This window comes from Phasianus colchicus, chromosome 6 (assembly GCF_987193195.1).
Source record: "Phasianus colchicus chromosome 6, bPhaCol1.hap1.1, whole genome shotgun sequence".
NCBI lineage: Eukaryota > Metazoa > Chordata > Aves > Galliformes > Phasianidae > Phasianus > Phasianus colchicus.
In genome coordinates, this window is record NC_143441.1 from 10,812,730 (window position 1) to 10,837,199 (window position 24,470).

The 24,470-nt window shown below is 43.8% G+C and overlaps 2 protein-coding genes across 2 annotated transcripts in view; both read left to right on the forward strand.

Annotated features, from left to right (window-relative positions):
• KIF15 (kinesin family member 15) overlaps positions 1-9,706 on the forward strand; it is a 34,699-nt gene extending 24,993 nt beyond the window's left edge. Inside the window, exons 27-35 of the mRNA XM_031590360.2 lie at positions 1,169-1,315; positions 2,187-2,294; positions 2,642-2,806; positions 3,219-3,328; positions 5,781-5,853; positions 6,471-6,508; positions 7,521-7,686; positions 8,100-8,231; positions 8,556-9,706. Coding sequence (XP_031446220.2) covers positions 1,169-1,315; positions 2,187-2,294; positions 2,642-2,806; positions 3,219-3,328; positions 5,781-5,853; positions 6,471-6,508; positions 7,521-7,686; positions 8,100-8,231; positions 8,556-8,639 — 1,023 coding nt within the window. The 3' untranslated portion in view covers positions 8,640-9,706. The remainder of the gene's footprint in view (positions 1-1,168; positions 1,316-2,186; positions 2,295-2,641; positions 2,807-3,218; positions 3,329-5,780; positions 5,854-6,470; positions 6,509-7,520; positions 7,687-8,099; positions 8,232-8,555) is intronic.
• A 53-nt stretch (positions 9,707-9,759) lies between these two features.
• Positions 9,760-15,592, forward strand: TMEM42 (transmembrane protein 42). The gene is made up of 4 exons (XM_090142418.1): positions 9,760-9,898; positions 13,452-13,598; positions 14,317-14,363; positions 14,485-15,592. Exons 1-4 carry the CDS (start codon positions 9,782-9,784, stop codon positions 14,720-14,722), a joined length of 549 nt encoding a protein of 182 aa, XP_089998544.1. The 5' UTR covers positions 9,760-9,781; the 3' UTR covers positions 14,723-15,592.
• The last annotated feature ends 8,878 nt before the right edge of the window (positions 15,593-24,470 follow it).

Genomic DNA, 24,470 nt, shown 5'->3' on the forward strand with positions numbered 1-24,470 from the left:
TAGGTAGAAGAATATATTATGTTCAATATTCTCTTCCCCCAGTAGCTACTATATTCAATGGCTTCTTTACTCATAATTTTAAACTAAAGCTCCACCTGCTGGAAAACAATTTAGTTAGATTGCATGGTTGAATAAAGTACAGCTTTGCTTTTTAAAATTGTCTTTCTTTTTAATTTAGTCTTTCCTGTTACTGCTGTCTCCGTTATTCTGATAAACACACCTTCAGGCAAAGCCACCAATCTGTCCTTAGAAGTAATTTCAGATTTTACAAGATAATCAGTCGTATTACATATGCTTAGTCCTATCAATAAAGTCTACCAGTAAAGTCTGCCAGAGCAGAGTTTGGTTCTCAAAAGCCATTCTTAAATATATTCACTAAGTTTAATAAACAGGTTATTTTCACTAATAGCAATATCTAAATGTAACATTATGAAATCCTAAACCAAGTTGCTGGCCAAATGAATCACTTTGTTTTGTTTTGCTTCTTAACTTTTAAATGAAAATAGTTTACCTCAATATACATCATCCTGGAGTGTATCTATCTACTGATGGAAGTATAGAGTTTCCCATTCTTGGACTTTGAACATCAGTCATAAACTTTGTTCATGTTTTTTTGATGGACAGGAAAATCCCATCAGTTTTAATCCGAGGTGGTATCTAAAATACTAAGAACTCCTTCTTCCAGATTAGCATGCTTAGTGGAAGTATTGATGCCCCATCATATCAGGGATGGGAGTCTAGATCCTAGAACAAATTCAGAGGTGTCTACCCAATACCAATGTATTAAAAAGGCTGTAATTGCTGATTGAGCATTTCTCTACATTTTTTCTAGTTAATTATTTACAGAGTTGTATCTAATTTTTCAGTATGCGTTATTCTTAAAAACAGTGATTGATGTTAAATACCTCCCAAAGAATCTAACCACAGCCATATTCTCTGTAAGTTCTCGTATTTTTGTTCTGTAATCAAAATCAAGGATATGGAAAACTTGCCAAAATAAGAAATTTCTAGGTGAGTGCTTGATAGAATTCATAAAGGAAAAATGGAAGAAAAGGGCAGATGCTTTTAACTGTTATCACTGCTGTTAAGATTGATAAAACATCTTGAAGAAACTGCTTTGGAGTAGTAACTTTGTTTCCTTCTTCTCTCATCCACTGGCTTAAAATAGAGGGATCTTCTGTGTGAAGAATTGCATCATACCTCCGATCAGCTGATAAGACTGACAGAAGCCTCTAAGAAACATGATGCATTGCTTCAGTGTGCACAGCAAGACATAACAGAGAAAGAAGCTTTAATCCAGGAACTCAGAGAACAGGTAAAACAATGAAAATCTTGTGATAATTAGCTCCTTGGGAATGGGTTGTGGCTAACAGTAACTTCTGGAGAATATTTTACCTGTAATTTTGGAAAACCTTGTACACAGCCTTCCTGAACAACAACACTTCTTACTGTAAATCAAAGTAGTTGTTCAGAAGTTTCTGAGCAAAGGATAAGTAAGCTTTAAATATTTTGGAAATTGTATCTTGAGATCAGCTTCAAAGAAAAAAATTTCCATAGAGTAATTATCAGTATATCAGTATCAGATGAGGGAGAAACCTGAGGTTCTAAGTGATACAGACTAGGAGGTTACTTTCTGCTCTTACCCACAGACAGCATCATTATGTAATGGAGATAGTTGAGTTCTGTGTATGATGCAGTCTGAATGATTTTGAACCTTTGCAGACCAATAGCCTTTACATTAAGGCTTTATCCAGATTTTAACTCTAATTGCCATAACTATTACAGTGCCAATTAATGTATTTGTGTTGGCAAAAACTCTGGTAGTGATACATTACTTTGGAAAAGAATCATTTCATCTCATTGGCATATTCTCTTTGAGGAAATTGTCTAAAGCTATCAGCGTAATATTTGTATCAAATCATTTTGACCAGTAACACCTGCAAACAAAGTTCAAATTAGCTATGCATTATATATATTAAATATCTGTTTCCAAAAAATGCTCATGTGCAACTGTCAGGTGATTAACAGTTAATAGGTAAATGTAGAAAACAATTATGAAAGTGATGTCAAAGGTAATATATATTAACATGTATTTGCCTTGCTCACAATAGGGATATGGTTGCTATTTTATTTCATGTTTTGTGACTATTCTGAGCTAATTTAATTCTCCTTGGGATTTCTAATAGTTAGACAAAATGACGGAAGAACTAGAGAAGAGGAAGAGTGAATATGAATTCAAAATGAAGCAAATAGATAGCTTTTTCGTGGACTCATCTACAGTAACGTTTCCTCAGGTATGACATTTCTAAGAGAAACATTTTCATTGTAGTGACTATTAGAACTCATTGAAAAGGATTCAATAAACTTTACTACACCGTGGTGGGAGCAGAAAATACAGCGTATCTAAGAATGGTCAAATCCTATCCACCTTGTTTGTAGCTTTTATATATTATTGATGATTTTTTTCTGCCAGGGATCTGTTAATCTATGTTCTCTTATTAAAGCACATCACCAATACACAGGAGAAAACTGAAGGATTGGACTAGATGATCTTTTGATTCCCTGACAGTCTGTGATTCTGTGTGAAAACTGTTCTTAAGCTAATTTTGGACCCTTTTTGTTTTGCTTTTTACCTTTCCAGTGTCCAAAAACGCCCCCTAATTTTGATGTGAATTTGGCAAAAATCTTAGAGACTCATGAGCAAGAAATAGCTGATAGGAGGGCTTCTGCAATCACTCTAGAGCACCTTGTACATGAACTGAATGAAGAACGAAGAGCTAAAAATGATGAGATTCTACGGCTGAAGGTACTATGAATGAAACTCTATCATCAATTTTTAAGATTACAGTAAGACAGAGTTCAGATTTTTAATGAGCTCTGCTTATTAGCTTGTCTATTAATGCAGGAAGGCAGTTCTTGGTCTTCTCTTCAGCTTGTAACAAATGTTGACAAGTTGCTTGAGAAATCCCTGTGTCTTGCCTTCCCTAAGGAATGATTGGTTTCCTTTCATGAGTGTCAAATGGTAACATCGTCTTTAGTAATGAAACTGTTCTGACTTCTACATCAAATTACTAATGAAGCTGTGAATTGAAAGGTCATGCAGATATTTGCCAGAGGACTGTGCTTATTTTTGGACAAATAGCTTTGTCTTATATTTTACGCAGACAGGAATCTCTGTTTGGCATTCATGTGAAATGTTTTCGATCTCACTTGCTTAGGAACAATTAAATGAACTGGAGAGCTTACGTTTGGAAATGCAGATATTGGTGGAAAACAACAGGAATTTACAGAGTCAACTTACAGAAGCTCAGAAACTAAGCAAGAACAGGTAAAGGAAAATAAAAAGAAAAGTCTTAACTTGAAGCAATTAAGTACAATAAACTGAAATATACTGTTTTTATTTGAAATACAATCTTGTGTATTGCTTATTTAATTAGAGATTGACTCAGCCTTTTATATGAAAATCATTTACTGACTTTAAATTTTATTAACTTTAAATCATAAATTATAAGACTCTGTTGCATTCAATATGGGAAATACAGAGGAAAAAGAATCTAAAATAATTATACAAGTAGCCATTACAGTGTATTATATATTGTCACATTATTTGAAGTCTTATGGATTCAGCAGATACAGAATCGTAGAATGGTTTGTGTTGGAAGGAACCTTTTAAGATCATTTGGTTCCAACCCCCTGCTATAGGCAGGGATACCTCCCACTAGACCAGGTTGCTCAAAGCCCCATCCAGCCTGGCCTGGAATGCTTTCGGGGAGGGGGCATCCACAGCCCTGCTGGGCAACCTGTTCCAGTGCCTCACCAGCCTCACAGTAAAGAATTTCTTCCTAATATCTAGTCTAAGTCTACCTTCCTCCATTTTATAGCCATTTCCCTTCATCTTGTTGCTACATGATGTTATAAAAAGTCCCTCCCCAGCTTTCCTGTAGGCCCCTTTTAGGTACTGGCTGGTACTGCTATAAGGTCCCTCCAGAGCCTTCTCTTCTCCAGAATTAAAAACCCCCGTTCTCTCAGCCTGTCCTCGGAGGGGAGGTGCTCCAGCCCTCTGATCAGCTTTGTGGCTCTCCTCTGGACACACTCCAACAACTCCATGTCCTTCTTGTACTCAAAACTGGCTGTAGTACTCCAGGTGGGGTCTCAACGAGAGCAGAGTAGAGGAGTGGAATCACTTCTCTCAACCTGCTGGTCATGCATCTCCTGATACAGCCCAGGATACAGTTGGCCTTCTAAGCTGCAAGTGCATGTTGCCAGCAGCACACATTACATGCATACGTATATATTATATATACATAGATTGCTGAATTATGTGGCTTCATTTTTGACACAGCTGTTGAGTAGGTCATTTAGTCCCATTTTCTTTCAGGGAAAATCACTGCTTGTATGTTCTTCACTTGCTGGTTTCTTGACAGAAGATCTTGAGATGTAATTTGGACAGGCAGTCCCAATTCCTAGATTTTAGCTGATGGGAGTTGTGGTTTGAATAGACAGAAGACTATAGGAGCTCTGGAAAAAGCAGGTTTAGGTATTTCGTGTGGGGACATTCACAACAGAGACATGCTTCATACATTGTGGGAAGAGCTGATAGCAGCAGGCAGTAGTTACTTCTTGTGCAGTCTGATATTAGAAAGCAAGATGCTTTGATCACTGGTGTCACAGATAACAAAAAAGCGAGATGCAGAGATCTTGGACTGAATTGGAGAATGTTTGAAACCACGATGAGACCAAGTGCCTGCTCTCTTCTTGTATTTAGCCTTAAAGCAGGGAAGAGTAGTTGTCCAGGAAAGATGAGTGTTCACCTCTGCAAAACTAAGCTGGAACACTCTCTTCTCATTATTTTTGAGGTAGTATAGGCCGTCTAGTAGTCTAGTACTAGAATGTCTCAGCCATTATCAATTATACTGTACCTGAGCTTTTTAAAGTTAAGTATCTAGTGAATGTATTCAGAGGTGGATGTAGTTCTTTCCAGCCACTTATTAACTGGCTGAATGTGGCTGACTCTGGAAGTGGGTGGTTCTGAAATTTATCAAGAAAAAGCAGTTATCTCAGAAGTTGTCAGACCTTTCCAGTTGGTATTGAAGTGTTTAAAATAAAACAAAAAAACACATTTCCCACTTACACACACACACACTCACTCACTCAGCCTGAGGCTGTATACATGTACCAGATACAAACAACAAATAAATTCCCCTAGCTAGGTAAGCTGACAAAGATTTTAAGTTTTTAAAACACTAAACTTTTAAAAGTGTGTCAAATTGAATCACTAGTAATCGGTGAAGTTCTCCTGCTTAATGTGCTCAACAGGAATTAAATGACCCCAGTGGCGTGTAGTTTTGGAGTGGTTATTTAACTTTATAGTGTTTGCTTACTTCCATCCAATGCCATGTTTAAAGAGCAAAACAAGTTTCCAAGCCATCTGAATACAAAAGTTCTAACTTTTTAACTTGGCAACACCACTGTGCAAGGATCTAGTAGGAAGGAGTTCCTCTCTGCAGTCTGTGTGAAAGTGAGCACCACCAACTCATAAGACATCTACCTCAATCCTGAATTTGTTAAAAAATCTGTTTATTTGTACTCTGCCAAAGGAAAATGAGATGTTCTTGGAATGTAAAAGTTAATATTCTGGAGGTGTTTTGATGCAGGATTCTGAGTCTCAAGATGCATCAAGACAGTTATATGCATCAGTAGTTTAATCTGGATAAGCGGTTGTTTTTACAACTGGTTTCCTATGTTTACAATTTTTTTTTTCTTGTTCTTGGATCTTCCAGTGATCAGAAACACACTGATGTTCAGCAGCTCCAAGAGAAAGAGGAGGAGATTGCTGAAGAACGACGGGCAAAGGTATCATATTATCCTTTTCATGCAGCAGTTGCTGTTCCCTGTTCTGAAGTATTACTCATGTTTTCTTCTATTTCATGTCAGTAAAACAAGTATTGATTTTTAGTGGTTTCTACCAGTTCCAGACCCTGGTGTTCAGCTCATAACATTTCTATCTTATGAAAACTTCAGTAAACTGTATATCAGGTTGCACAATAAGCAAAAACAGATTCAGATCATTAAATCTGACTCATCTCCATGGAGCTGGAAAGTGGAGGTTGTGTCACTTGCTAATATCAAGGCTCTACCAAAGGGAAGCAGATATCACAGTAGAAGTTGAAATGGATCTCCCAGGCAGAAATTCCAGCTTTAGCTGTCCTGTGTATGAATGGGCAGAATGTGGGTCATTTGTGCTGGCATGAAATGGAAATATGTGCATGTAGCCAAGAGGTGAATTTATAATGAATGTTACAGATTGAATTATTGGGTAACAGGATGATTTTGGTAGTGTCTGGAATGAGATACTTGGCATCAGGTGAGTGACAAATCATTTGGGAAAAAAAAAAGCAGAATGCATATATATATATACATACAAGCAATTTAAACATAATGAATGTAACTAATATTTTGAACTTTTACAGAACAAAGCAATGGAGGAGATGCTGAAAATCAAAGCAGAGTAAGTTTCATATTGCACAGTGAACTGGAGACTTTGTATTAAACTCATTAATAGTACAAATGTGTATTTAAGGAGTCAAGTCCACATCTGAAATTAGAGTAACATTGAGTTCTTACTCCTTTTCACCAGTAGGTGGTGGTAGCACCTGTTATGACATTTTCTAAAAGGTTCATAGTGTATCAGCAAATGCTCTGAAAGAGGTGGAAGCATAAGCAAAGCTTAGGTTAGAAGAGACTTAATTTTGAATTGTTTAAAATAATCTACAAGATAAGGTTTTGAACACTTCTATGCTTAGTGACTTGTGAGCACATTCCTTTTCAAATGCAACTGAAATACATCTCATTTCTTTACTAACACTGTAAATATTACATAATTTTAAACTTAATCTACATGTTCTTATGCTATTTGTTGGGGTTCTATTGCACTTCAGCTTGAACAATTAAATTACTTATGAGAGGGTTCTTACACTGTATTTGCACTAATGTGCAAGTAGTGCTAGAAATTCAGGTGTGCCACACCACGGAAAGATAGTCAAGAAATAAAATACAGAATTAGTACAAAAAAACAGTTTGCAGCTGCCTCCTGTTATTCTTAGGCTCATCTATATTGCTTCAGGGACTCATAGCAGCTGAATCTCCTAATATTTAGCTTGCGGCCATCTAACAGCATGTTTTCTTTGTGGACAGCTTATTTTAAGGTAGGCAAAGGTACTGTTTTCTGCTTCATGAGTGGAGCTGTGAGTCCTGGACTGGAAACGGCCCACTTCCCCAAAAGGAAGCCCCAAAAAGAAGCTCCAAAACATTGCCCAGCTTAGGAGATGATGTCAAACGTAGCAGTTGTGAAACAGGATGCAATTTCCCCTTCTGCTAGCACTGAGTTCTGGGGAAAACTAAATTCTGTCAAAAGAATGTCTTTAAAAGTCTGCTTCTGTGTCTGAAGCCGACACGAGTAATTCATTTGTATGCCATTTATGTTGGGTTTTGAATATTTCATGATGCGTTTATATTGGCAGATTAGAAGAGACCAAAAATACTCTCAGAATCAGAGAAAATACCTGTCTTGAAATGACTCTGGAGATGGAACGAACAAGAGCTTTGGAACTGAAGGCGTTTCATGAAAAAGAAGAAATTAGATCAAAACTGGAAGAAACATACGAAGAGAGAGATAGAATTGGAAAGGTTATATATGTGTAATTTTTATCTTTCTGGTAAAATCTTACTCTGCAGAGAGAGCTCTGCTGCTACTTGAATGATATTCTAAATTAGCAACCGAAGAAGGCCTCTGAAAATGTTTTGCTTTACAATTCAGTCATATGTGTAATGCTGTTTACTGGTGCACTGGTAAATCCTAGTGGAACTCTGAGGACAGAAATCAGTGCTGCAATCTGTAATACAAGTCATATGAGGCATTTGCTCTTCAGAGGCATCCAGAAAAGCATGCGAGAAATATGTGTTGCCTGGATGAACCAATTCTTGCATCATATGTTACAACAGGTGTAAATGTTAGTATGTTAATCATATCAGCTATTTCTTTTGAAATAGAAGGAGGGTCTAAAGCTAGAAAATGTACATGATATATTTATTAATTACAGGAAATAGACGTGCTGAGGAAGCAAGTTGACTCTCTTGCTGAGGAGAATGGGAAATTACTCGGTCATCAAAATGTAAACCAGAAGATTCAGTATCTTGTGAAACTGAAGAAAGATTACACTAAACTTACTGAGGTGAGTTCCAGAGAGTAGAACACAGAGCAGCAGTCTGATATAAAGGAGACCTAAACTTTGATGATGGAAACTGGCATTCTTGCTCTTCTGTTTGAGAGTGACACGTACCTCTGCTTTTATACAGCTGTATGGGCCATGCCTGCTCTGCCTTCTCGCAGTTCCCAAACAACAGTTACCTTTGTATCTCCTCAAAGCACATCTCCTGAGCTGTTTAAATCACCTGAACGTGCATGGGTGTATATAACTTATTTGGAAACATGAAAGGTATGAGAATAATGTCCCTTCTGTACTCACAGTTCTAAATATCATTTTTCTGTTTTACAGGAGACTGAAAAACTGCGAGCTGAAAATGCCTTTTTGAAAGAAACTAAAAGATGTGACGTATGTAGACATCATGACCAGTTATAACGGCACAAATCTGCAAAGCTGTGTTTTTAAAATGTACAGCATAAGCAAAAGCTTGCCTTTTGCTGTTGTCTCTGAATGTTGTCAGCTGTATTCAGTACAATCACATTCTCCTTAGATTTTTTTTTGCTGGTAACAACTTTTAGTGAGGAATTTTCGCAGTTAAATGGGCAGCTTTCATTGGTGTTTCAATACCTCCCTATTGAAGAGGCTTTGTGACTCTTCGAAAACTGATTTTGTATAGGTGCTAACAGACACCTTCTTGAATTGTATCTTGTCAAGGAGAAGCTTTCTCTGGGAACATGCCTGGATTCTTCATCCCTTTCGCGCTTCTGTTCCTGCTGAAATTTCTGAAACGCCACATTTTCCACCTGAGCTGAATTTTAAAAAGCACAATTCCTTAGGGTTTTTTTTTACCTAAGCGTAGGGTGTTTTTACTTGGTGAACATAAACTTGTCAGATGGAACAACCCATAAGCATCAGTAGTTGTTTAAAAACAACTCTCAAATTGGAGTTTGCTCGATAAAGCAGGAACGTGTATGTAATGATAGATTTGTAAATAGTACCATACATTTCTTTTGCCTTTATTCTTCTCTTTCTCTGATTGAAATTAAAATGCTTCGAAAAACTACTTTTTACCAGTATGCATTCTGTATCAGTACTGTAGGCAATGCATTCTAAGCGACTTACAACCATTCCGTGCTCAAACAGAAGATAGAAATGTGATGAGAAACGTGAAGAAGTTTGCAGAGGAGTGTAGCATAAGGCCATTAATCACACGTACTGTGAATAAGCAAAACGTTTCTTAGCAGGACGCAATGCACTGATCTAGGTTGTGGCACCGAGCACTTGTCTTTTTAGTGGTTTCTACGGTCAGTAACGCCACCCTCTTTGTCCAGGGTAGCCACAAAGCTTTCTGCACCCAGAAGCAATAGGGCTAAGGAGAACAGAGCCGCCCCCGGCACGGCCAGCTGGAGTCTCGGGAGCACTTCTGTGCTGTACGTCTGCGTCTGTACTACTAAAGCTCTATCGGTACCGCATCCTTTCTAAATAAAACCTTTGTATACGAACGTCGCACCGCCCCTTCTTCCTCTCGGCGCGGGGCGGTGCTGCTGCGCTCCCGGAAGCGGGCGCGGGGTGCCGGCATGCGGCCGGGCGGCGCGGCGGTGGCCGCGGGGCTGCTGGGGGCGGCGGCCGCGGGCGCGGCGAAGCTGGCACTGGGGGCGCGGCCACTGCGCGGCGGGGAGGCTGCCGGAGGCTGGGTAAGGAGGGAGGAAGCCGGAGCGGGGAAGCGCCCGCCCGACGTTACCGTCTGCGGCCTCTCCCGGCCGGCTCCGGGCGGGGCATCTGATGGAGAAATCCAGGCGGGCCCTTCCTCGTGCTCCAGCGGGTGCTGCTTTGCTCTCGCGGCCCGCGGAGATGTGCGAAACGTTTGGGGCATGGGGAGATGCTGAGCTCAGCGGGTGTCTGGAAAACGCAGCAGGAGATTCCATGTGTCTAAGAGTGGTCGGAAGGAGAATGAAAATTTTAAATCCTGCTGCTTTCTGATCCCCCCAACTCCGGGTTGTTCGAGGAGATCTCCAGAGGCAGAACTCCAGAGTCAAGCATGCTCAAATTCTGTGATTATGATTTGTTTTTCTGAACAGATTGGTTCCTCCACTTACTCTTCAGGTCCATTTGAGTGATTATTGTGAACTAAATTAATCAGTCTAGTTGTAAAACATAAGTTGAAGCAGATGCCGGTTTTCCTAGGGCTTACATGTTACAGGCCTCCAGGACCATAAACACTTTTGGAGGGCTCACTGTTTGTCTCCTGTGCACTTGCTATGAAGGCATGTCTGCAAAGCTGCCACAAGGGACTGAAGTTTGAGTTTTGCATTTGAGGAAGAACTACAGATATCTAGAAATGCACCTAAAAAAGCTGCTGACACTTGTATAGCATGGAAAGTAGCAGATGTTAAAAGTGTACTGATGCTTCTGAGGGGTGGTGACAGAGCTTCAGGATGCTCAATAGCAGCAGAGAGACAGATCTCAGGGCAGACAGATGCGTGCTGGCCCCACCTGAGAGCGACCTCACCACGAGGGGTCATTTTGCCTGACCTTTTCTTTACTTTCCCCACTCTCCCGCCAACCTCCGTCTAAGTTTGCTTCTGCCACTTCAGCAGTGGTTCTGGATTATCTGAAATGTACACTGACTTAATCTCTTCTTAGAAAAGCAATCAGAACAGTAATCTTTGACTCATTAAGCTGGCTCTGCTGAGCCCTTTGCAGGGAAGGAATTACACCTCTGTCCTTCCGTGTGGGGAGCACCTGGAGATGTTCCCATCTCTGCACTGCATGCTACTGCCATGACCGCTCTTCTGCCTGAGACGCAGAAGGATTCAGCCTCTCTGGAAAACCTTCCTCTGGACATGTGCCACCTCCAGAGCATGCTGCAACTGAGTTCATGGCTCTGCAGCAGAAGTTCAGCAGTGGAGTTGCTTTTGAAGACAGCCAGCTTCGTTCCAAGGCTGGTAGGCTCATGGAGTAACCCGGGTCAGGCAGCACCTCCAAAGGTCTCTAGTCCAGCAGGGACAGTCAGCAGGGCCAGCTGATGGCTCGAGGCCTTCTCCAGTCAAGCTTGGAACACCTCCAAGATTACAGAACCCGCAGCCTCTGCTTCAGTGCTTTTGTTTTCCCTTGTCTTGTATCAACATTTCCCCTTTCCTAACCTATACTTGCTGCCCCTTGTCATACCTCAATATAACTCACTGAAGAGTCTGGCTCCACCACCTCTTCACCTTCTTGGTAGGTAGCCGGGGAAAGTAATGAGATCTTTTTATCCCTGGATGCATTCAAGGCCAGGCTGGATGTGGCTCTGGGCAGCCTGGTCTACTGGTTGCCACCTGCCTGTGGCAGGGGGCTTGAAACTAGATGATCATTCTGGTCCTTTTCAACCCAGGCCATTCTCTGATTCTGTGATTCTATCTTAACAGCCTTTCTCCTCACAGTCTACTTTGATAGGCTTTTTTTGATCCAGAGAATATTCTGAATTTTTATAAAACATGGAGATATTTTTCATATCTTCAAATCTGCCTGACCTCTAGTAGCCTACATGACATACTGAGCTGCCCTGGCCAAGGCAAAATGTCCATTAATCCAGACAGAGGGAGAGGCTAGGAGTAAGAAGCTATCCGGAAGGCAACCCCCATCCCACAATGAGCCATTACATAGCATCAGATTTCTTCCTCGAAGGACTGGTGTGTCTGGGCCTGGCTGACCCTGTGATCCCTCTCAGCAAGGTTTGCCAGGGCGGTGATGTGTTGATGTAAAAAGCCTCACACCGCAAAGCATTCCACAAGTGGGAATTGTTTGGGAATGTTTGCCATTGCTTTGATAAAGTTGGAGGACTTTGCTACCAATGGGGCAAAATGAGGCCAAACGTTGAACTCTGAGGGATTGGAATTAACCTCGGAGACTTTGTGCCAGCCATCAATCAGGGGTTTGTTTTGATGAAAGAAGGAAAGGATGCCATCCAAGGAATCTTGTTATTAGAGCAGTTCAGAGGGGGGCCACAAAGATGATCAGAGGGCTGAAGCACCTCTCCTGCAAAGACAGACAGAGGGAGCTGGACCTGTTCAGTATGGAGAAGGAAGGCTGCGTGGAGACTTCATTGTTGTCTTCCAGTATTTAAAGGGAGATTATAAGCAGAAGAGAAGTGAACTTTTTACATGGATAGATAGTAATAGAAAGAGAGGGAACAGTTTTAAGCTGAAGGAGGGGGATTTAGATTAGATGTCAGGGAAGTACTGTCTTCCCTTAGAGATTGTGGATGTCCCATCTCGAGGCGTCAAGGCCAGGTTGGTTGGGAATCTAGGCAGCCTGATCTAGTAGGTGACAGCCCTGCCCCGGCAGGGGATTGGAACTGAATGATCTTTGAGTTCCCTTCCAACCCAAGCCATTCTTTCGTTCTGTGATTTATGGCCTTATTTCTGCTCCTTTCACAGCCTCCCTGGCTGGTGTTTGTTAGTTTCTTCTGAGTGGTTGGAGAGGCATGAGGTGGTTGGAGGCCCCAGGGGTCAGTTGGCAGAAGGAGGGCACAGTGCTGCTGTTCCTGAGGGACAAGCTGGATTTGTGGGTGGCTTCATGCCTACAGCTTCTGTGCCTCAAGGGCTGATCTAACAACGGCCTTCTATTGACTGAGAGAGGCAATGGGATGTGAAGATGTTATCAGTGTGGGCTGAGCAAAGTCTTGCTTTTCCTCACCCTCATGGACTCCCTGAGTGTTTGCAGGAGTTATTCTGCCTTTGACATCATCCCTTGTGGCCTTCACATCACCTGCACAACACTGAGAGGCTAGGGAATGGGCCACAGCAGCTGGAACAGAGGATATTGGGTGAACTGCAAGAGTTAAAGACTTTTAAGGCAAAACTGTGCTCTTACACAGTGCTGACATGTACAGCTGCATTCCAATCTGACAGGGGCAAATATGACCCTTTTCCATATGTCTGGTGATGGAAAGGCACTTCTCTTGTGTGCACCAAGTTGTGAGGTCAGAAGCTTTCTGGACTTTGGCAGCTGCTGTAGACTGTCTCAGCATTTCTCAGCTTGTACTGTGAGGCTGGATTCATGCTAAGATGCCTCAGAGCCGTGCTCCATCCATGGCTGTTTTCTTGTTTCTGTTGCCTTCTGTGATGTAATATATTCATCTTCATGTAATACCGTCTGTAACTCAGTTTCAAGCCCATGCTACTTTGGTTTCAAAGTGATCATGTTATAGTAAGGCTTAATAAGCAGTCAATGAAAATGATCAGGTTTTTCCCTTTTGTCCCACAGCTGCCTGTTCTACTTCGTGTGGGCTGCATTGGCTTGGTGTGTGCCTGCAATGCAGTCATGTGGACAGTCTTTGCAAAAGCCCTGCGACTGTCCTCCTCCTCGGCCTCTGCTTCTGTGACCACAACAGCCTCCAACTTCATCTCATCGGTGAGTACATTCATTCCTGAGATGCTGAAGCCTAGAGGAGCATGGTGATGCTAGCTGTGTGTAGACAGCAGTGAAATAATTGTGTCAGCTCACAGCTATTCCTCACACAGAGGCAGTAGGATTTTCTGCATGGTTTGGAAGGAAGAGCATTACTGCTGGGTGCCATACCTTGGAGCAGCTGTAAGATGTAATGAACTTTTCTAATTGCCAGTGAGAGCTGGGGCTGGGAGTGTTTGCTTTGTTTTGGTTTAGCTAAAGCAAAACCTCACTTTTGACAGATCAAAGCCACCTCTTAGTGAGAGCACAAGCACTTCTGGCCCACAGGCATGCTTGCATTTCACTCTCACAAGCCATCAATCTTCTTTCTGTGCTCCAACCCTTCTCAGCCAGCTCACTGCCTTGGCCAAAATGCTCTCAAGTCAGTGAAGCTGTTTTTTTTACTGACTGAAGTGGAGACTCGCTTCTTGAGAGGTGCTGGGAAGGCAACAAAGCATGCTTGCAGCTGCTGAAGTCCTGTTGGGGAGCTCCATCTGGCTGTGCTTCCCGGCTGGCTGCTAAACAAGGTCATCTCCAGCATCATCATCATCCATATGTTAATGATGGTCCCACCAGGAGTTTTCTCCTGGGCTGCTAAAGCAGACCTAGGGAGGAGCTGGCAACGCAGAAGGCTTTAAGGTGGTTCAGCTCAACAAAGCTTTGTCTTTTTCTTTTCCTCCAGGCCATCCTGGGCAAGCTTCTCTTTGGGGAGACATGGACACCACTGTGGTGGGTTGGCCTCACTGTGACACTCTGTGGCCTCATGCTGCTGCACTCTGCTGCACCCCAGCCAACGCTGCACATGGTGGAGAAGAAGGGGTTGTGACATCTCTCTTCTCTCCATTTCCAGCTTGGATAATGCTTCAGCTACCACCAGGTCCCAACCAGGTCCTCACACCATGCACTTTCTCAGTCTTCTCATTCCGTGCCAGAGCCTACTGAGTGCTGTCAGACCTGCCCAGCTCCCTTGCACGTTTCTCCATCGATTTGCAAAGTTATGCAGATTGCATTTTCCATGGTTGGCCAGAGCAACCATTCCGTGTGCCTGGTGGAGGTGTGGGAACAGTGACAACTTGAGGGAGAGCTGATCAGTCTGAGTCAGTTGTCTGGAAACCAGAGCCAGAGCTTATCAGCCACCCCTCCTCTTCACACCCTGTGCTGATGGAACCTTCCCAGTGCCAGGTCGGGAGGGAGAAAGTAAACATAGTGGCTGTGGAAGGTGACCGTACATTGGTACTTTTCCATGAGAGGAACCATCCCAAAATGAAAAAGAAAGCAGAACTAGACACTGAAGGTTGTGGACATTTCTGCCTTGCTGGTGGTGATTTTCCTTGCTGCCTCTTGGAGAGGCCCCATGCTTGCTCTAGGTTCCTATTGTCTGGAAAGTGGTGGAGCATTCCATTAATTCCTTTGGCTGCCTCTATCACACACACCTTTTGACTTGCCATCTACGTCTGTTGCCTGTAATTCCCAGTTTCCCATTCCTGACATACTGCTCACTGTAAGGGGTTGCTTTTTCATTCAAACTCTTAACCAGCACTGATTTTTTATCACTATTTCTGGTTTGTGTATGTCATACTGTAATACGGGAAGAACACCATGTCATCAGTCAGCCCTCTTCATTATGAGTGTCCATGATGAACACTCATTACTTGAGCTGACAACTGCTTTAAGTAAAAATGTTTTTTTCTCAGGCACCATTTTTTTTCTCTTCTGAATGATGCTATTTTCCATTTGTGCAATGTAATTAAATAGATCAGTGGTTCCCTCTCGTGCTAAATTTTGGGTCAGTGATTACTCTTCATTGCCAGAATAAGATGCCTGCCAGTATGTTACGTGTGGCAAGAATCATCATTTACAAGGTGTTGGTTTCTTTCCCCTGCCTGCACATGCTTGTTTTCTGTGGTAATTTTTGATTGCATTCCTAATAAAGAATCATAATGATGCCTAAAAATGTATGCATCATGCTGGTGATACCATTTGTTTGCTCTGGGCTTGCCAAGTTGTGTCTTCTTGTAACTGCAGAAAGTGAGTCATAGTCATGGCATGTGCAGAAAACCCAAGGACACATTTGTGTGAGCCTCATTATCAGGACCTGTCATGTTTGTATTAGCTGGCAAATCAGCTCCGTGCCCAACAGGATTGTAAAAATAGACTCGTAAGTGGAAATGCCACTGGAGTTGGATTTGTGCCTTTTCCTTCTTGATATCAGATGGTTACAAAGTCGCTGTCCCCTTGCTGCTTCAAGGGAGTGCCCTTGCTCCTGGTCTTGCCATCTGTGTCCTGAGAGGCCACTTTGCTTTTCCCCCTTACTATGCTCGTAAGTCTTTTCCTCAAAGAAAGCAGCATTGGTGGGGACAGAGTGCTCCCAATGCCTATTCCTCATAAACGTGGAGAGGGCTTTCTGGAGGCCAGCAAGGACAGATTGAGTGGTATATGTCCATTGGCATTGGAAGCAGGGCCATGTTTCAGTGAGGGACAGACAGAGGAGGAGGTGTTTCTTGTTTGATTAGGCTGGCCGATAACTGGCGATGGATTGGTTTGAATTGGCTTAATTCACATGTGCTAGACAAGCGAAAAGGCAAACATTGGCCAACTCTGTCTGACACAGGATCTGCTGAGCTGCCAATGAGCTGCCATGACTCAGGGCATTAGAAAGGAAGTTGCTGCAGTCAATGGCTGAAACAGCAGCAAGCCTGGGGCAGCTCCTGATCCTGCACACCTGAACCCCTCGGTGGGAGCAGAAAACAGCTGCTAGAAGCTAAGACCCGTCATCATCCCTTGTTCTGTCTGCAGAGCTGACAACCAAGAACTGTGCATTTTCAAGCCTATGAAATCTCATTAGACCTTCACATGCGACTGAGAAATAACAAAGGCTGCAAGCCTAGTTTGTTTACCCTGGTGTGTCGCTTTGAAGCATGACTAGCTCCCAGTCAGCTGTAAGCCTTCATGCAAGTGGCTGGAGAAAGACCAGACTGGCAGTGATTGAGATATCTGGCCAGTGGATAGCCACAGTGCCCACAGCGCTGTGCCACGCGTCCACCTTGTGCCTTGCTCTTTGCCTTTGGCTCAATGTGTGCAAAATCCCAAAGCAAAATGTAGAATTTACACTGTATCCTTCCAGGCTCTGAGGAAAACTTAGCAGCTCGTTTTTCACCTGGCATTGCCCGGGAGTAAGGACTTCTACCAAATGAGCATCAAGCTCACTTCTAAGTCCAGTGCTGGAGTGCAGGAACAAGAAGTTTGTCCATTCCTAACACTTTTTGAGCTCATTGGTTAGTTTGATTGTTGCTGCCCCTCCTTTTTTATAGTTCAAAACTGCCATTTCTTTATTTCAGAATCACTGTTGCATGCCAAGGTCTAGGAGATCCACAGAAAGAGGAAAACTTAGGCTCATTTGTACATCCACAGAAAGTATGGGCAACATTTTCCTTTGTGATACTTTTAAGACAGTAGAAGATAAACTAGGACTGAAAACATTGTCCAAGACTTCATAAACACTAAACGCTGGAAATGGAAACCAAGTTTTTGTTCCAAGAGCTGTGGGAGGGAAAGATTGCAGAGCAGGGCACATTTTGGTGGTGGAATTCCTCTCTTTTATGTAAGCAGGGCTTGGTGGAGCCTTGTCAGCACAGGGCCAGGGCTGCAATTGCTGCGTGTTCAAATGGTGTGCTTCTTGTAAATAGTTTGTGTGTGGTCATCCAAAGTGCACCTGAGGTGATCACAAAAAGCAGTGTTGTCATTTCCAAATGTATCTTAGAATCATAGAATCACCAAGGTTGGGAAAGATCTCCAAATTATCCATTCCAACCATCCACCTACCACTAGTATTTCCCCACTCAGCCATGTCCCTGAATGTATCTTGAACACCTTCCTTCCAGCCCATTCCTCTATCCAAACCTCAGTGGCTGAAATTTTCCATGTACAGATATTTTAAATCACACACAATAAGAAGGATGTGAGACTAACTGGCAAATGTGGCAGACATTGTGAAGTGGCTGAAAATCATGAGCAACCATCAAACCTTGGCTTACAAGGCCAGAAGGTGGGTTGTCCGTATGCTGAAACTACAGCAGTGCATGAGGTTTCTGCACACTTGAGCTCAAGTATTTATGGAGAGGATTGTCCAGTACACATCTCCCCAACAAAATGCACTTGTGTTTGCACATCTCTTAGGCACTGATGGCAATGAGTCTTTCCTGCACCTTTCCCTCATTGTCAAATGCAAGCTGATTTATAAGCATCCTGATTATCAGATTCTCCTGAAGCAGGGCTCTGCCATGTCATGCTTCAAACAGTAGAACAATTGGGTGCACAATCAACAGCAGGATTCATAACAATGCTCACAAAGATTGAAGTATTCTTGAGTTAATTGTGGGAAATGTTTGAAAATTCTATTGTACAAGAAAGGTCTGAGAGTATTATATTCTAAGATAAATAGTATTTTGTATACCTTCACAGGGAACAAAACCAGATGAAATGGTACTTGCAGTTGAGCCTTAAGGCGTCATTTGACTTGATTAGGTAAAGGACTATACATAAAATATGAGAAGTGTCCATATTGTCATTGACAGTGAGTCACTTACTTGAAAGATTTGTACAATAGCCCAGTCACAGTGTTTATCAAGATAGCTTAGTGACAGTGTTTATCAGGACAGCTTACAGGATATTATGTTTACAAGGGTGGTAAGTGGTAGAAGTGAGTATGTTGAATATGCTCGGTAGATTGTTCTGCAGTCTGGTGTATAAAAAATTCCATCTAACACAATTCAGTGCCTGATGTGACCCTCCAGAGACCTTTAGCGCTGATGGCATTGCAAAATTGCACTGTAACACCCTAAATTGTTATAGTACACTTTTTAAGAAAGAACGTCTCAATGATTCAGAACAGAAGAGTAATGCCATGGGACTGAACTTGTCTGACACCCAAAAAAACAGCGTGGTCCTGAGGAAAAAAATGAAATATTTGAGACTGAAGTACATGTTCTAACTTTGAAAAGATAGCTGTTAGGCTAGGTGTTTCAGTACTCTTTCTAAGGTATTTTTGTTTCTAGATCTTTTGACACTGAAAATGCATCAACTTATCAGTAATATCTGAAATGGGCTCCTGAACTGTTGGCAGGGTGGGCACTGTCTTGATGGTGCCCTCAGGCCCTAATGTGGTCAGTGGCTCTGTCTGGGGTGTTGTGTCCCTTACTGGGCACAGCAGTTCAAGAGAGATGTTGGGAAACTGGTGTAGGAGAGGAATACCAAGATGACAGAGGTCTGTGAGGAAAAACCGAGGGCTGTGGCTTGTCTGGGTGACCTGGTAGCAGCTGACGTGCTTGAAGGAAAGGTACAAAGGCAGTGGAACCAGGCTCCTCTCTAGCAGACATTATTAGAAGAGGCAACAGGCACAGGTTGTACCTTGAGAGCTCCAAAATGGTATTCAGGAAAAAAAACATTTCACCAGGAGTTGAGTTGCCCAGATGGCTGCTTCTTCATTATAGAGGTTTTCGATGCTCAACTGGACAAAACCTCAACTGACCCAGTCTAGTACTGGTGACCATCCCACTTTGGGCAGGAGGTTGGACTTTCTGTGACCCAGGAACAGATTTCATGGGCAACACCATGTATAGAGGAAGCTGTTTGCCTCCACATTTGGCAGTTCCCATTAAGTGCTGTTGTGTTACAGAAAGGAGGTTCCTCTTTGAGGTACCATACAGATCTAGGCTATCAGAGGCATGATAGCTAACCACAGAAACCGTCAGAGACACTTGGGTATGCATTTATGGCTCAAAGAGAGACTCACTGTTATCAAAGGAAAGGGGCCCCACTGCATGGCTGCTGATAGTGCGAGTTGGCCAAAGCACCTGGAGTCCACAGTTACATGCAGCATCACAATATCCAGCCATAGCACTTGGCACATGCAGGACACTTGCTCTGAGCAGTAAACTGGCAGCTCCCAGGGGCACTGCATGCCCTTGAAGTCCCATGAAATTGCCAGTGCTGGGTTAGTTAGCACCGGGGAGCTCCTGGGCTGGGGCAGATGTTGCACGAGCCTTGCAGGGGCTTTGCTACGCCTTGCAGGGATGAGGCCACCACGATGGAAATAAGGAGGAGGGCAGTGGGAAGAGTGGCAGTAAGCTGGGTGTGGCAAGTGGTACCAGCACTATTTGGAAGAAATGTGTATACCTTCACCCCGAACCCATCACTCAGCATTCCCTGGTTCATACCGTTGTTTCATCCTATCTATGGGAATTGGGATGAAGCTTGGATGTGTTGGACGTGACACCTGCTCACCTCCTGTGAGAAAAGAGCAGCTGGTTCTTTCAGATCTGCATCAAAAGATAAGCATTGAGCAATTCTGCTTGGCGCCATGGCCTGCTCTCAGTGCGTGTGCACGTCCTGAACATCAGCCAGAGTTTCTTGTAAATTACAGCAATGCAAGGAGCAGCGAGCTGTGCCCCCAGGGAAAATAAGCCATTACAAATTCCACGTTTTATGCTGCCGAGTGAGATGTTTCAAGTGACTCGATCCCTTGAGGACATTCCCAAGTTAGGCAACAGGCAGGCACGGCTGTCAGGAACCAGTGCTGCAGGAAGATGCTTCCTAAGAAATCCTAATGGGCCTGGAGCTGTTCCAGCTGCCTATCCAAATGAGCTTCTTGAGCTGCTATGAAGGGCAACGACCTGGATCTTGCAAAGAGGGATGAATGGGAGCGTGTGTCCACACTGCAGTCAGCAGCTTCCCAGGGCAAACAGCTGCAGGTCCCCAGACACAAAACCCACCGTGCTGTGCCCATCCATGCAGCCACACGTGTTGTGGGCATCCCCACAGGGGCAGACAGGAAGCAGCTGTGCCGCCCCTGCAGGAAGAAATGTCACTTGAAGAAGCTGGCAGGCCAGTTTCTATTTTCTCAGTCAGGCATGTGCAGCCAAATACATATCCTGTAGGTGGGAAGGCATTCAGTCAGTATTTTCCTTGTTCTCTGAAACTGTTTTAAATATATGGATAAACTGTTTATCGCTGAGTCAATATTTATGCTGTTGATTTCCTTGCCCTCACCATTTATTTTTTCTACAACCTTCTTCTGCTCCTTTTTCCTCGTGCCTTTTCATATTGTTTGCTGTAGGTGTAGGCCGTGGATGTGTGTCCACACTGCAATCAGTCAGCGTGGCCGCACATGCACCCTGGAAGCTGGTTCAGGGCTCTAGGGTGGAGTAATGGCCCTGCGGTGGCTGCACCCGCCCCACTGAACCCTTTCCAAGGATGTCCTGCATGCTGTGGCCGTGCGCAGGCCTTCCTGGGGTGCAAGGCTTTCTCTATGTCTGCCGATGGGGTGGAGGTGTGAGGAGCAGGTCTGCGGGTTAGGCTGGGAAAGGGGCCAGCGGTGTCTTGCAGCAAGGGGTTGAGAAGGCCATGACTTGCACTTGCCAGTTGCCCACCGTCTCCTCTACCACAAGGACAGGGGCTACAGGCAAAGCTGAAGCAGCTTCCTCCTTGCATGGAACAGAACTCAGCCTGGGAGCCCCTGTTCCACGTCACAGCAAGTGCTGACGATTTACTTGGGTTAAAAAAGGAACAATTTCACAAGAGAGGAAGCTGCTGCCTGGAAAAAGTGGCATGGCAGAGGTATTTTCATCAATTCTTGCACATAATTCTAAAGAAGCATCTTGGAAACAAGTAGTACTTTGACCTGAACCATTTTTGTCGAAAAAGTACCGTAATCCTTTCAGCCCTGCAAGGTGATTATTTTGGTGCTTCCGGTGATTTTACAAGAGTTAAGGGTAACACTGCGCAATTCTGACATCCTAGGGTCTATTTCTAGACAGGGTTGCCCCATATGCTGCGGCCACCCTTGCCTCATGCAACTCAGCCAGAGAAAGGTCTTTGAAAATAACCAGAAGAACACAGTTAGCACTGTGTCACTCTGGCTTACTGTTAAAGCAGCTCTTTTCCTTCAGAGCTACGCAAGAGGTTTTTGCCTGAGGAAGGATTACAAGGCCATAGACTGATGCCTGGGATATGTGTAGCTTTGGTCTCCATTTGACGCAAAAAGCCTTCTTTGCCTCTGAGGGATGCTAGGTTGGATACAGGGACTGTTTTCATTCCTGCTGGAGGTGAATGCCCAAAACTTGGCACCCAAACCCATAACATTAGATCCATACATTCCTTAACGAATAAATCAGAATGAAACAACGGAGTTTCCATTGCAAGCTTATTGGTATCTATTACGTCTCAGTATTTGCTAATGAGAAACTCATTATGAATGAGCTGTGGCCAGGTGCCTTGGAAATGGTTACGATCTGGGCTTGGCCATCTTGCATCAAGCCCTGACGTCCGATCGGCTGCCACAAGTTAGCTCACGTCGGGTTAGGGGAGAATCTGCCTGCTTGGGAGGACGGGATGCCCGCAGGGCGTAGCTGACAGGCCACTGTCATGGGCTGTGCTGAAAGGGCATGAGTGAGGAGTGATCGGATCAGCGCTCCCTCGAGAGTAACAGCAGCGAGATCACGTCGGGTTCCTTACGTGTAGATGTGTCTCACCATGAGGAAATTCCTAAAGACAGAAGGCTGTGGCACTTTTGATCTGCGTTTTTGAGAGTTGCTCTGGATGCAGGAAATTTAAAAAAGATGGGAGCAACTCAAATGCTTGAATGGTGATAAAAAACGCAGGTCTGGTGTCACTGTTACAAAAGGCAACTTCTCCATAACTAGACCTGTGATTGACTAAAACTGCAAGCTGAGGATTGGTTTGTGCTTCTTGTTCCCGCACGGCATCAGTATCTGTGGGAATGCTCTGGAGGTTTGCCTTACTCTCGTCATTTTGATACACAAAATAAACAAAAGCTGGGACAAAGAGCAAGCTTGTAAATAGGGGAGCAGCCACTGGGGAATTCTAGTTTTGTTTGTTTGCATTGTGTTGCATTTTGTGTCAGCTAATAAGTTGACTTAACCTTTCTGCAGGTAAGTGCAGATAAGGCTAATAGCCTCTGGTGTCTGATTTTGCAAGCTAGGAACAGAACTGTGGGAGCTTAAGCTTGGCTGCAGCGATAAGTAACAGTCTGGTGATTACCGGGGGGAAAAAAGATCATGTCCTGCTTCTATCAATTAGAAGAGCATATTAGGCTTTTCATAAGCCTGATTGAAATGATTAACTGTTGCAGCTGTTTGGGGAAAAAAATAAGGAGCCCTGAGGTCTTTAACAGCAAGAAACAGAGATAGGGAAAAGCCACAGCACAGGACCACAGCACTCTGCCCTCTCCATCCAGCAAGGGCAGGAGGAGAGTGGTGGCAGGAAGGAGGGGGATGACCTGCTGACAACATGGAACCAGTAAATGCCATGTAGTTGAAAAACATTCCTACAATCCCTTTTCTCAGAGCTTGCCAACAGCTCTCCCAGAGTGTATTACATTTAATAACAGCCGTTTCTGGCGGAGCAAGCTGGTACGAGGTGGGGGAGGATGCTCTCTTGTTGGAGTGTTGCACTGTGCTCCAAGTTTAGTGCTGTTGATTTGAGATGATAACAAAGCACAGAAGAAGGTAACGGGAGCAGGGAAGACCAGCAGCTGCACAAAGTGAAAGCAGAAATGAAAGCTAGCCCCTGTCTGCTGGTGTAAACCAAGACGTCCTGGAGACAGCGTAAAGGTCAGCTGTCTTCAAAGACAAAGGTTCATTGATGGGCAGAACTCACACCCACCTGATTTCAGCAGTCTTTCCTTGAACTCTGAGGCTCAGAGGATCAGAACGTGCATCTCGTTGAAATCAGCCTTTTGCAAAACCCTACGGAACTAGAATACACGCCCTGCCTGCGCTGACCCTCCAGTGCATACCGATGTAATTCCTTTTTCAGGAGCAAAGCGTTACTGACATCAGTCCCTTCCTGTTTGCAAAAATCTGTAGTTTTTGCTGTAAGACTACTGTGCCAAGACAATGTAAGCTGCCTTGAACCAAACACGGAACGATGTCTACAGCAGGTTGAGACTGGATTCGAAAGCTACTGTCAGTGACTTCAGATTAAGTGGATTTTGGTCGTTGCTACAACCAAATGGAAACCAGCAACATAGCTTGTAGATGTTCCGATCACACATACTATTGGTTGTGTTACTGTATTGACATTCCATGCATACTTTACTTCATCCCATCCTACTTCTAAACAAAAGTGTCTTCCACCCTCTAGGATGAAAGAAGCACAGAATGAGGGCAATGCTGAAAGGTGAACTGGAGTTGCAGTGCTTTTTCAACAGTGAAACATTCAAGAGGCAGCACAGTGTCTGGCTCTGAAGGGTGGGTGATGCTGTGGCTGTTGCGACCGCTGCCAGCTCAGATGTTCATATTGATGTCCTGAGAGATTAGGAATGCGTGCTGAACCTTCCGTGCCCCGTGATGCGCCTGTCATGCTCTCAAGTGGGGACATCTCACTTGCTCCTGAAGCAAGCAGGGACATGCTTGGAGGGTGGAATCTGCTAACTTGGCACCGAATGGAACAGGTCCTCCTAAAGCAAATACCTTGCTACCTGAATTGAAAGCTTCATAGGGAGGTAGAGTCATAATATCCCAAGTTAGAAAGGATATGTAAGGATAATTGAGTCCAACTTCTGGCTCCACACAGAACCACACAAAAATCAGACCACGTGACTGAGAGCACTGAGATGTTATTTAGGGAGCTCATACGCTTAGATGTGCTACTCTTGCATCCTGAATCCTATGCTGGTGGTCAAAGCACACTGTGCAGCGCTCAGCATTGACTGCTGCCGCACAGGGGAGGGCTGAGGCTGCTCCTGCTGCTGAGCTGCTCCTTCACTTTGGAGTATCTGAGGGAACACTTTCATCTCTCTCTGCCCCTGGCCACCGT

Coding starts and splice junctions, on each gene's coding strand:
- TMEM42 (XM_090142418.1), top strand. CDS start 9,782: ATGCGGCCGGGCGGCGCGGCGGTGGCCGCGGGGCTGCTGGGGGCGGCG. Junction 9,899..13,451: donor GGGAGGCTGCCGGAGGCTGG/GTAAGGAGGGAG, acceptor TTTGTCCCACAG/CTGCCTGTTCTACTTCGTGT. Junction 13,599..14,316: donor CCTCCAACTTCATCTCATCG/GTGAGTACATTC, acceptor CTTTTCCTCCAG/GCCATCCTGGGCAAGCTTCT.